The sequence below is a fragment of the Notolepis coatsorum genome (genome assembly GCF_963971535.1).
Source record: "Notolepis coatsorum genome assembly, chromosome: 2".
NCBI classification, from domain to species: Eukaryota; Metazoa; Chordata; class Actinopteri; order Aulopiformes; family Paralepididae; genus Notolepis; species Notolepis coatsorum.
In genome coordinates, this window is record NC_140166.1 from 194880830 (window position 1) to 194894517 (window position 13688).

The 13688-nt window shown below is 43.0% G+C and overlaps 1 protein-coding gene across 1 annotated transcript; it reads left to right on the forward strand.

Moving 5' to 3' along the window:
• The first annotated feature begins 252 nt into the window (after positions 1–252).
• On the forward strand, positions 253–11709 carry LOC311223141 (fizzy-related protein homolog). The gene is made up of 14 exons (XM_084307890.1): positions 253–391; positions 1243–1363; positions 1479–1607; positions 1880–1943; positions 2855–2979; positions 6278–6360; positions 6908–7091; positions 7636–7701; positions 7861–7963; positions 9158–9342; positions 10054–10287; positions 10489–10593; positions 10763–10855; positions 10959–11709. Exons 2-14 carry the CDS (start codon positions 1295–1297, stop codon positions 10998–11000), a joined length of 1482 nt encoding a protein of 493 aa, XP_084164016.1. The 5' UTR covers positions 253–391; positions 1243–1294; the 3' UTR covers positions 11001–11709.
• Positions 11710–13688: the final 1979 nt, after the last annotated feature.

Here is a 13688-nt window from a genome sequence, read left to right on the forward strand (position 1 = left end):
GACTTTTGTTTTCGTCTACCTAATTTTTACCGTTTACTGTGAGCGATTTGTAGTGCCAAATTCCCCTCGGGATGAATAAAGTATTTCTATTCTATTCTATTCGCACACACACACGCGTGCGCACACACACACTGTTCCCTTGACAACAAATACAGCATTTCCGTGTTTTGATTTGAGCTGGGCGCGTCATCAGCATTCAAAATAAATCCCACAATGCAATGTAATTTTGTCAACAACCAATGTTAGCTCCTGGTAGAGCGCTAGCTGCTAACAGTCAGCCCGACTCTCTCAAAGACAGTGAGAAGTTGTATTCTGGACAAGTACTGTTCCTGCTATTTTACAGGGTCTGGCGTTTGATTCGTGGCATTTCTGGGACCAGCTTGTTTGTGAGGTACAGTATCGTGTTATTATGGCAAAGTTATGGAAAACATATGCTAGCTAACTTTATATGATGAATTGAAAATGGGGGACCCTGATGGAAACAAGACGAAAGTCTTTCTCAGGTCTGCATCCTCTTAACAATTGTATGTATTGAGCTGTACTGTACTGTACCCATTCTGCAATCTGTTAATAAACTTTTCAATCAATCAATGAATGAATGAATGAATGAATGAAAACTTTATTTAACAGATCAATCAACTTAACTGATTATAGTTTGCAAATATGACGAGCTAGCTTCCAAATTGATCTAACGTTAGATCCATAATGTTAATGTAAACTAGAAGATACGAGAAATGTTAGCTAGGATTTGTGCATGAATAAATTGGACTCTGATGAATAAAATGGTCCAAACCCAGCATGTGATGTAACATTTAGCCACATTAAATGACCACAAATTACTTTTGACAGTACTAATGTTGTCTGATGCTATTGACCTACAACAGTGTTATTTTATAAACCATGCCATACAAGTAACTACTGGTACGTTTAAGTATTACAGTTCATGGTAATATTGCAATATATACATCTTGACTATATTCAGACAACTCCTCCCTATCTGAAGTAGAGTGAACTGTGTGTTGCTACTTTCCAAGGAAGAGGTGGAGCCGCCTTGGAGCAGAGATCTTGTCTTGTGCACATGCTTGTCACAGATATTTAAAACAAGTAGACGTGGAATGAATATAAACATATGCTCACCTTCAAAGGGAGAAACCCAAAATGACTAAATGTGCCGGTCAGCAACAACAACAACAACAACAACAACAGCCTTGTGACTTAGAATCCTTGTCCTGTGTTGAACAGCTATCCCTCATACTGACCTGTGGCTGTGGCTTCATCAACTTCCCAGCCTGTGATGGATGCAGAATATGAACGGCGCCTCCTCAGACAGATCAACATTCACAATGAAAACTCAAGTCCTACTGTGAGTCCTTGTTCTCTTGTTATCTTAGACCTCAGCTATAGACTAATATACACGCACACACGCACGCACACACACACACACACACAAATCTTTGTCTGACCTTTTCATTCTGCAGAAAGTGACAGAGTTGAGGCGAGCCGTGACACCCATCAGCTCCCCCCTGTCCTCCCCCACTAAACATGGAGACAGATTCATTCCAACCAGATCAGAAGCCAACTGGACCATCAACTTCCACAGAATCAATGTATGAGTTCTCTCTCTCTCTCTCTCTCTCTCTCTCTCTCTCTCTCTCTCTCTCTCTCTCTCTCTCTCTCTCTCTCTCTCTCTCTCTCTCTCTGTTGGTGGGAAGAGAATGGGGGGGGGGGGGGGGGGGGTTATGGGAATGTTTTTTGATGTTTAGTTTGTTTCAATGCATGTTTGAGTGTTAAGATTTAGTACAGGTTCATTATTTTGTTTGAGAAAGTGTTGTGTACTGTCTTGGCATTGTCAAGCTTATAACAATATTTTTGTCAACAGGAAAATCAGAAGTCACCAAGTCAGAATAGAAAAACAAAGGACGCCACTTCTGATAACAGCAAAGGTGAATAGCAATTTCTTAATACAACTTTCAAACATTCTTTACCTCAAAGTTCATAATAAAAGGTTCAAACATCCTTTACTTCAAAGTACACTCAGACAGAGTAAGACTTTGTTTATCCAAACCTCCAACACCTGAACTGACTGTGTCTTTACCCATTGGGCCCGGCCATCATGGTTAATAAGGATTAGTTCTTTCTGGCTAATAAAATCTGAAAATGAAATGACAGACAGATAGATAGATACAGTAGATTACCAGAGAGCAGAGCCCCCTTCATCTATACTATCTCTTTCAGCTTTTATCTTTAATACCTTCCCTCAACTTGCTTGATCGGACTCCCCAGTGGTCTTATTCTACACATAGATGAGGCTCTACTGCACTATACTATCTAAACAGACATTGTTCAACTCTCCAGTCTGCCCAATGGGCATAATGAGGAAAAGAAAGCATATTTTTCTGATTTGTGTGCAGTTGTACATTTCTTTGTAACATGTCTGTAACAAAATACATTTGATGCTGCATACAACTAAATACAATTTTTGCAATACTAATTGTAAAAATACTAATTGCATTTTGGTCTTTGAGAACAATTTAATAATGTTCATGTTTTGAATAGGCTTTTGTCCTAAATGTATTTGTACGACCATTTAATTCCCCCCAAACAACAGTCCTTCCTAAGGAGTTTTAATGAATTGTAGTCATTTATGGGTATTCTGGGTGAGTTGTATTTTCTATTTAGAATAGAATAGAAATACTTTTATTATCCCGAGGGAAATTTTGACACTGCAAATCGCTCAACATTTAAACATTTAAACAGATTTGACATCACTTGCCTTACATTATATTTAGGTGCTTTACCTCTCTGTTTGTAATGAAATCAATCAAATGGTGTTATTTTTCCTGTGTGTGTGTAGCGGATGGGCTGGCCTACTCTGCCTTGCTGAAGAATGAGCTTCTGGGAGCAGGCATAGAGAAGGTCCAGGACCCTCAGACAGAGGACACACAGCCCACCACCCCAGAGAGGACAAGTCTCTTCACTGTAATAACCTTATTATTACACACACACACCCCTCATTCATTATACTTGCCAATGTAGCCACCGCCATAGTTCGCTCATATACATGGTCATACATTCCTTAGTGGGGGAACAAAAAGGAGTAGAACTCAGCTCTTAAGGAACACACCCACATTATGGCACATTTTCTTACCGCCTTCTTCAATGAATGGAAGCGGACAGTACCAGTCAGCCTAGGTGTTGGCCAACTAACACTTGTCAGAGTTTAAGCTAAACTACCGGTAATTTCCACTTCCATTCATTATGATACTAAGCTAGGCAAGCGTGCAGCCAGATACCTTTCTACTGAACACACAGAGAGGAAACCGGTATTATCTTCTTGTCTGACTCTGAAGAGGACGGTAAGCAAATCCCATAATGTTGGAAGTCAGTTTCAGTCTCTAGATGCTGCTACAGCAGCAGTGTGTTTTTTTTGTGTCAAATATTTTTATTTATTTTTCGTTTTATACATAAAACAAGACAAACACAATACATTAATAAATTAATAACAAGACCTCACAATACCACAACAATAATAATGTATGGATGCCGGTAGTGATGATATATCATTTAGGAGTGTTGCTGCCTGAAAGGGGAATTGTTAGGTTACATATGTTTGAAAGTTTAGTTGTTATGGATTTCCAAAAACGAGCTACTGGTGGGCAATCTCAAAACATGGGCATATGTGCCAGTGGCCCTCAGAGAGCACAAAGTGCACCGAGAGTCAGTCACCAGTCCCACAGCAACAGCTTCCTAGGTGTGAGATCCTATGCTTATGTCCTATGAATAGAATTCAAATGTATTTGCTGGTGATTAGGGTTGCGGAAGGCTAATGTAACATTAGTCCAAATATCATCCCAGTCAAACTCGGAGTCTAATTCTGGGATGTCCCCTCGCCAGACTGTATCCAATTATACGTTTTTATATGTGGATTTGATTAAGAGTGTATACAAATCTGAGACAAATCCTCTTGAGGTTGTTCTGTCCCTGATAAGCTTAATAAAAGTGTGTGGGTGTAGTGCTTGAGCCCACGGTACTCCATGCGCCCTGAGCGCCGACCTTTGTTGCAAGCAGGGAGCGAAATTAACTTTTTGACTCACCGGCCAGTGGCTGGTAGATGAGAAAAATCTATCCGCCAAGCATATTTCTTACCAGCCAATTTTTTTAAATTTTCTTTTTTTTTATAAAATATATATATTATATAATCATACTTGTAGTTGTATTATCTGCGAGACATCGCCACCACGCAACAAGTCAAAATTCTCGCTATCTGCAAACAGCTCCACTGTCTGTGTGTATACTCAAGTAGCCTCCAGCTCCAGCAAGGATTCTCCGGCGCTGCAGCTGGACCCTATACTGTAGCCTCCAGCTCCAGCAAGGATTCTCCAGCGCTGCAGCTGGACCCTACTGGAGCTAACGTGTACTAGGTAGGTAGCTACCTATCCAACGGAGGTATTATGCACTACTAGACTTGCTGGAGCATTTGTTGATATCGGGAGCTATCAGTAGCTAGCCGGCTAGATAACGGACAATGCCTCAGTATTAAACTAAAGGTGAATAGTTGACTGGGTCATTTTGTAACGGTAGCTAACGTTAGACTCTAGCCTCTCTGTTTACATGGGGTTGGGAGGGGCTGGAGGAGGGAGGAGCAGCGCGTTGCATGTCTGTGTGCTTGACAGCGAGTGAGAACTCCGCTAAGAATTGGATCATGTTATTCGATCGGTTTTCACATGACTGTTTCGTTGCCCGCCACATGGCGGACAGACCTCTCAGTCCCACCCGCCAAACGTAAAATCTGCCCGCCAATGGCGCTTGGCGGGCTTTAATTTCGCTCCCTGGTTGCAAGTAGAGGAAGAATGATACGCCGGGGAGATCATACAAATCTATTAGGTCCTGAAACGCTCAAAGGTTGTTTTTATCTTATATATCCCCCAGATTATGAACTCCCCTCCTCTCCCATTGAGGAATATTAACATGTTTGTGCCGAACAAGTAGTTGTTGGTTATGAAAAATTGGAGAGTAGTGGTGCCATGGGCATTTGACAGCACAAGATTTCTGTACATTACGCCATGTTTGAATCACGTGGGATATGATCGGTCCATATCGTAATTGGCATTTTGATATAGGGGTACTCGAGTATACTTCATCTTGTAATCTTTGCGGTGAGACCGCTGCTGCCTCTAAGGAACGCCACGATACAGCAATTTCAGGGTCAAACCAGCTTATCAGGGGTCTCGGCGAGAAGGACCAGAAGTACAACTTAAAATCGGGAATTGCCAAGCCCCCATCCTGTTTCCTACGTTGAGTGGTAGTTCTTTTGACTCTTGGGCGTTTGTTATTCCAAATAAATGGTTGATATTATTATCTTGCACCAGTGGTCTATTGTAGGAGGTAAGGGGAGCATGGAGCTAACAAAATGTATCCTGGGCAGTACGTTCATTTTGATTATGGATGCACAGGCCTGCAACGAGTTAGGAAGGCTCAACCATCTATTTAGATCTTGGTGTATTTTATTATATGTGCCCGTGAAATTATATTTATTTGTCTGATTTAGTGTGGGGAAAATCTCTATGCCTAAGTATTTAAAGTGTTCAACTATGGGGATGTCAGCCGGTAGTTGCACCGCTTTGGCCAACTCATTAAGAGGCAAACAAGCTGATTTGGGCCAATAAATCTTTAAGCCTGATAGTTTACCGAAATCATCAATTATAGCAGCAGTGTGTGTTTTATAGGCTGACATTTTATTATTTGAACATTATAAAAACTTTCAAACTAGGCATTGCAGATCAAATATGACTCAAGATCTAGCAATATCATGTCAATCTTTCCGCTAAACATTTGTCCAAAACATATTTTAGGTTCAACTTTGGGTAGAAAAAGAGAAAGTTGACAAGCGAACGAGCCACCATCACACAATAACGTGCACTTGCTGCCCAAAGTTTGAAACCCAGAAACTTCCCAAGCACAGCTAAATATAAAGAAAGACAATACAGGCAGAGGGAGGGGTCTCCGATAAACACACCAACACACACTGTAGTGGGTATTAATCAATCAGAGGGATTATGTTTGTATGAGTTGTTTTTGGGGGGGATAATTCTACTCATTATGTCTTTAACTAACTAACTAACTAACTAACTAACTAACTAACTAACTAACTAACTATACCCTTTGATCAGCTTCTGTGGAGAACCTTCTTTATGGCTAAATAAGTGCTATTTCAATGGAGATGGTTTGAAATGTCTTCAAGCTTCATCATTGCTCTCTACCTATTTGCTCTTTGCAGTACTCTCCCAGTGCCAAAAGGTCCTCACCAGATAATGGAAACAGCATCTCTCCCTACTCTTTATCACCAGTCAGCAGCAAAAGGTAAAAGCACATTTGGATGCACTGATACCAATGTTAGTATTTTATAGTGGGCCAGTACTCTGCTAAGACAGGGCATGTTAGTATCAGATAATCTCCCCAATAATACAATCCAATACCAAGGGCCATGTGTCACATGTCAGACATTTGTCACAAATGTCAACATTTTGGCATATACTGTGTACTGTACATGTAAACATGTTAGATCTCTCTAGTGGTATACATTTTGTCCAATGACCCTAAAAGAATGGGTCTAATCAGTTGGCTATACTGGTCAGTAATGGAATGGACCTATCCCAAATGCCACCCTCATTTCTTGATACTCCAGTCTTTCATAAAAGCAAAAAGTTGTGATTGGGGGATCAAGAAAAAAGGGCATATTCTGAGATAGCCTCGGCTGGTAGGTAAAGTTCTGCTGACTGTAATCAGTGTGTCAAGCCATTATAACTGAACTGGGACCATTTCTAAATAATCGTGTGATGAATGTACATTTTGACACTCGGAAGCAGGAAAGGCTTTTCTTATTTCTACCTGGCCTCATCTATTGTAGTCAGAAGTTGCTGCGCTCACCCAGAAAGCCCACACGCAAGATCTCCAAGATCCCCTTCAAGGTCCTGGATGCGCCAGAGCTGCAGGATGACTTCTACCTCAACTTGGTGGACTGGTCCTCCCTCAATGTGCTCAGTGTTGGCCTGGGCACCTGCGTCTACCTCTGGAGTGCCTGCACCAGCCAGGTACTGTGTGTGTGTGTGTGTGTGGCGTAGGTTTGATTTGAGCTTTGGTAGGGACACTTATATTTGAGCGTACGAAGTGCATGAGCAGAAAAAAAAATTGCACTAATTTGAGCGTAAATTTAAAAAAGAATTTGCTCCAAAGAGCATCACCCCCTGAACTGACGCACGGCGTGGACGAATGGGCGGCTGTGACAAACCTTGTGAGGCACTAACTGGGACAGAGAAGGGGGAGGGAGGAAAGTCTAGGTTGTTGATTGGATATTTGGATAATAGGATAGCTTGCCCATAGGTTCTTGATGCAACTGTACAACAGATAAAAAGGTTCTGTTTTGCAAGACCACGATGTTGTGAATACTAAACTACAGTTTTCACTCTGCAATTCTTAGGGATCATTTGTGTTTCTGTGACTTTGGTAGGGACCTAGCGTCCCTCTATAAAACTACGCCTATGATGCAGAGGGATAGAGAATGTATATGCTTGTAGGAATTATTTTATCGGAGGCATTCAGTACTTTGCTGTGACCCAATGCTGACTTTTTCCTCAGGTAACAAGACTGTGTGACTTGTCAGTGGAGGGAGACTCGGTCACGTCGGTTGGTTGGTCAGAAAGAGTGAGTACAGTAAACACAGTAGATTCTCTGTCATCATCAGCCGTTTCTCAACAATTCTTTTAGCGTCAGCATCCCTGTTAAACACGTCTTCTTGTGGATGTAATTCGGTTTGAGACAGTTTTCGCCTATCCTGAGTCAGGGGATTGTGTTTGACTTCAGGGTAACTTGGTGGCCATGGGGACTCACAAAGGCTACGTACAGATCTGGGACGCTGGAGCCGGGAAGAAGCTCTTTGTCTTGGAAGGACACACAGCCAGAGTTGGTGAGTATGAGAAGAAAGCTCCTGATGAGAAGCTTGTCATTTCAGATGTACCCGACAGGCTGGGAAAATTCCAGCCAGTGAAGCTAAATGACAAGCACTCTCCACAACTATTGTCGGTGTGCTCTTGAGCATTGCATTGCATTTGCACCCTCAACTAATCCAGTGGAGCTGCTTAGTGGCCAGCAGTATAAAGACTGTGTGAGTGAGTGGGGTGAGTGAGTGAGTCTGTCTGTCTGTCTGTCTGTCTGTCTGTCTGTCTGTCTGTCTGTCTGTCTGTCTGTCTGTCTGTCTGTCTGTCTGTCTGTCTGTCTGTCTGTCTGTCTGTCTAACCCTCCCTGCTTCTGTAACTACTCCTCTGAACTATTGCTGTAAATAAGTGTGTGTAATTTTAACTGGTCAAAATAACAGGACACATCGTTGTTGGTGTGTGTTACATTATGTTATGTTGAGCTTAGTTCTGGTTCTGGTTGTGGAAGCGATATGGAGGAGCTGGGAGGCACTTAGTTCTGGTTGTGGAAGCGAGATGGAGGAGCTTAGTTCTAGTTCTGGTTGTGGAAGCGAGATGGAGGAGCTGGGAGGAGCTTAGTTCTGGTTCTGGTTGTGGAAGCGATGTGGAGGAGCTGGGAGGAACCGATGGCCCAGCAGCATGTTTTCTTTTGGACAGCACCTCCATATTTAAGCGCTCCCTAAATTGGCCCTCAGTCATCAAAACTTTGAGAACCCCTGCTCTAAATTTTTTTTCTGTACTTCTGTTAATGAGAACATAAGTTATTCCTCCATTTCTTATCTTGCTCTAATGTCAGGTCAATCTGTTGAAACTGTCAACCCAGTTAGATCCTGTGAAAAATATCTTGACTTGACTTGACTATCTGAGAATGTCCTGCAACAGATAGCCTGTATGTGTGTGTGTCCAAATTAGGATATGTTCACTGCCTCCTGGCAAAAAGAAGATGTTTGCCATAAATGAAGACTACACTTATATTTTAAACCAATGATAGTGCCTTAAGGAATTTCCACACCACGTTTTTTACTTTACTTTGAGAATATTGCTGTGCTGGGTTTATTAAAGTCAATACTTACATCTGAAAATGTATGAATAAATAAATAATACATTTAAAAAATAAAATAAAAAGCACACACAAAAAAACGACCAAAAAACAATAGTAGACCAGCATCACTTTGTGTCTGTTCTAGGAGCCTTGGCATGGAACGCAGACCAGTTGTCTTCCGGTAGCCGTGATCGCATGATCCTCCAGAGAGACATAAGGACCCCTCCCCTCCAGTCAGAGAGACGGCTGCAAGGACACAAACAGGAGGTCTGCGGCCTGAAGTGGAGCACCGACCACCAGCTGCTTGCCTCAGGAGGCAACGACAACAAGGTAGAGCCACCTGTGACGAGGAAAGCAATTTTTTTTTATCCACTCTTTCTCCTTATTTTTCTATTTTTCTCCCATCCAAATTTCGTGATTCCAATTCTTCCCTCCCCTGTCTTGAACGTTGCTAGACTATGCCTCCCACTGGTCGGCTGTAGTGAGGATAGAAGCCTTGCATCACGTGTCCCCTCCGGTACACGAGGAGGCAGCCTGTCGCATCTTTTCACCAGACAGCTCGAACTCTGTGGCAAGGAGTAACGCGTGGGAGGCTCACGCTGCCCCCGATACTTCCTGTTTCTGCTGTACAGGCGTCACCCAACCGACCTGTAGGAGTCGCTGTCCACAACGTCCAATCCCCACCCACCGGCTTTCCCACCCTCTAACACTGCCAATTGTGTTAGTATGACGGCCGGCTAAGCCGGTAGCAACGCAGAGAGCTGGGCTCGATACCAGCATATCCTGCGTTAGTAGCGAGCGCCTTGCCCACTGCGCCACTCAGCCGCCCTGAGGAAAGCAATTCTGTTACGAAACACGCCACACTGTCAGTGTGTAGACTTTGGGTGTTGAGATATGTCCAGTTACCCTCAGCGTGTAGTGAAATGACACGTTGCTCATCATTTTAGATACAAAAAGCATTTTAGCTACACAGCGAGCCCATCTATGTTATTTCTGTGTCATGTCTGGCTTTTGACTCCCCTTGTTATTTCCCCATCTCAGCTACTGGTTTGGAACCACTCGTCGCTGAGCCCGGTGCAAACGTACGTGGACCACCTGGCAGCAGTGAAGGCCATCGCCTGGTCCCCCCACCAGCATGGCCTGCTGGCCTCCGGGGGCGGCACCGCCGACCGCTGTATCCGCTTCTGGAACACGCTTACCTCACAGCCGCTGCAATGTACAGACACGGGCTCCCAGGTCTGCAACCTGGCCTGGTCCAAACATGCCAACGAGCTGGTGAGATACTAAGTGCACTACGTAGTGTATTCTTTATACACCCTACTTTTATGTTCACATTTGTGCCTGGATCCAGTGTGTCTATGTTGAATAGGGGACAGTTAATGTGTGGGCTCTAGTCTATAAACTGTTATAGTGGCAGTAGTGTAGGTTATGATGCATACTTTAGTCTTAATGATAACACCAAGACCCTCCTTCCAGGTGAGCACGCACGGCTACTCTCAGAACCAGATCTTGGTGTGGAAATATCCAGCCTTGACTCAGGTGGCCAAGCTCACAGGACACTCCTACAGAGTCCTCTATCTGGTCAGTACCTGTGTGTCATTGTAAAAAGCATGTCTCATCTGCTTATACTTTGGGCAGGTGCTCCGTGCCGTGTTGCCAATTTGTTTTTGCACTTGTCTTAATTCTGAGGAATACATCTGTTCTATAAGAATTTGCAAACTCATCATAGTGCTGTCGGTGTGTTATTCAGGCCATGTCCCCCGATGGTGAAGCAATAGTCACAGGGGCTGGAGACGAGACCCTTCGCTTCTGGAACGTCTTCAGTAAAACGCGGTCAACAAAGGTGACAAACAGTAGCTGTTGCACTTAGAAACACCATTTTTTTTTTTTGCAAAAGCAATAAATTAAATGTCCCTCTCTTGTCTCTACATTTTTTTTTGTTTCAGGAATCCGTGTCAGTTTTAAATCTCTTTACCAGGATACGGTAACTGAGAAAACGAAATACTCAGGTGATGGACAGACTGAGTTAGGAGTGGATCCTAGCTTCATCACTGGACCATTTAAATGGTGCTAAATAAACACAATCTCAAGACGCCTCTTCTTGACATTTTTCACTCTGAGCAGGAGGCAGTGACAACAACTCAGCATGTTTAATTTATCTCGCTAACAACTGAAATGGATTAAAAAAAATCTTTTTCAGTGAGTGTACCCTCATATAATGAATGTATTTTTTTTTTTTTAATATATTGTTTTCTACATTTATTTTCAAATGTATAGGTTGATTGTTATGTTGTGTTTTATATTTTTCTATTCAGTATGAATCTCAAGCCTTACTTACAATATATGATACATTCTATACTTGCATACCTTATATCATGGCATTATTGTGGTGTTCAAGATATGTGGTGGAGCCAGCATTTTAGTTTTTATTATACTCAGGTCTAAGTTATTTACAATAGAAACAAGAAGAGAATGAATACAATTGTCGATGATCCTGGACTTGATGGCTGCAAGTTATATTAAAGGAATGCCATTCCATGATTTAAGTAGCATAACTTACTAAGGTTCCTGTGTGCTGCATGCATACGTATTGTAACCATCAAAGACCTACACTGAGTGTAGGATTAGAGTCTAATGCTGTGCATCCAGACATCTTTTACATGGTTGGTGCCGAGTTGTGAGAAATAATAAAAATGTGTTGGAACCAAGGTGTGCAAAATGGGGAAAAGTTAATTTCACTAATCTGTTTAAAGGCACAAAACAATGGTGACTTATTTTGCACATAATCTCACACACATCCAAAAACTCAGTTTTGCACACATTCATTTAGTTTGACCGTTATTGAGAGTAAATTAGATTGAATATGGCCATCAGTGATGTCATCTGGGACATTGAAATCATTGTATACAGGTCAATGAAATGATAAGGTCCCTATGAAACAATTTATTGTTATTTTTTTCTACAATCATTTCAGGGTGCTGTAATTAACAACACAAACAAATCAGCACTTTTTTTTGGTGAAGTGCCCCTTTAAGAATGTCAATTCTGATCTTAGTTTTCACTCTTATCTCCCTACCTACCATATTTTTGTTCAGTTTGTCTCTCCTGCCAGTGTTACGTTTATATTTTCTTGTTACGTACCTGGATATTATGAAGTTGGAGGAGTGCTGGGAGTGGGGAGGAGGGGGTGGGAAAAGTGGGAGTTTTCAGGATAAGAGTGGAGGAGGAGGAGCTGGGGGTGAGGGGGGGCACTGCGGTGGTATGGCCTGCTGTTCCACCATGGCTGCTACCAAAAGTGGAGGTGGACTTTATTATATCTGAGAGAATGAGGGAGGAGGGTAGAGGAGACCCAGAGGATTTGGTGAGGGAGAGGATGCAGGAGAACAGGGCATGTCACTTACAAATATACACAGATGGGTACATGGATCCAAACAGTAAAAGGGTGGGGTTCGCAATCCACATTCCCGCCCCTGTGGGTCATCCAGAACAGACGGCTGTCAAATGGGGTGTCAGTCTTTACATCAGAGGTATGGGCAGTAAATTGGGTGGAAGAAGTGAGGCCGCAGCAGGTGGTTATCTGCTCGGACTCGATGGCTGCGCTGATGGCTCTGCAGGGTGGGAGGTCACGGGTCAGGCCGGATCTCATCTGCGAACTGCTGACTGCATTGTATAGAGCAGAACGGGCAGGAATCGAAGTGAGGTTCATATGGGTTCCAGCCCATGTGGGGGTGAAGGGCAACGAGGCTGCGGATTTGGCAGCCAAAGAGGCCCTGAGGAGGGAGGAGGTGGATGTGGGCTTAGCCTTGGGGCATATCGCAGTAAAATAAAGGCGGAGATTACCAGGAGGTGGCAGAAGGATTGATTGCAAATTGTATTAACAGATTGCAGAATGGGTACAATACAGTACAGCTCAATACACACAATTGTTAAGGGGATGCAGACCAGAGAAAGACTTTCGTCTTGTTTACATCAGGGTCCCCCATTTTCAATTCATCATAACATATGACATACATGACATACAGATAGACAGTACTGCTACATACATACATTTATGACATACCAGATTTACAAATACAGTACTGTTTGTGATACAAAAAGAGTCTAAAAAAGAGAGTATATACATTTGACGAAGAAACTACATTGGAGGAGGTTGGGTAGGTGGGGAGGAGGGGGGGAACTGTACATTGGAGGTGGTTGGGGGGGGGGGGGGGGGGGGTAACTACATTGGATTATCGACAAAACCTTACTTGGTCCCAAGAAGAGGGTCTCGTGTATTATTGGGTTAGGACATTTACTGTACATTGGAGGGGGTTGGGTTAGGACATTTACAGGGGCCAGTTTCGAATTGCAGTCTCCCGTAGGTGTTCCTTGAGAGTGGTTTTGAAAGTGGGTAGTGATTCATATTCCTTTACAGCTGTGGGTAGGGCGTTCCACATTGATGTGGCATAATTGCGAAACGTGTTTAGTCCCTTGTTTGAGCCGAATCTGGGTTTAACATGATTTGTGGAGCTCCCTCTGGTGTTGTGGTCGTGGTATTCACTGACCTTTGGGAAGTATTTTGACATGTACATGTACATGGGTACCATAGTCATGTAGTGTATCTTGTAGACCAGGCCCATTGCAAGTTGCTGTACTCTGTCGTCTACTCTAAGCCATCCTAGGTTGTCAAAATGGGC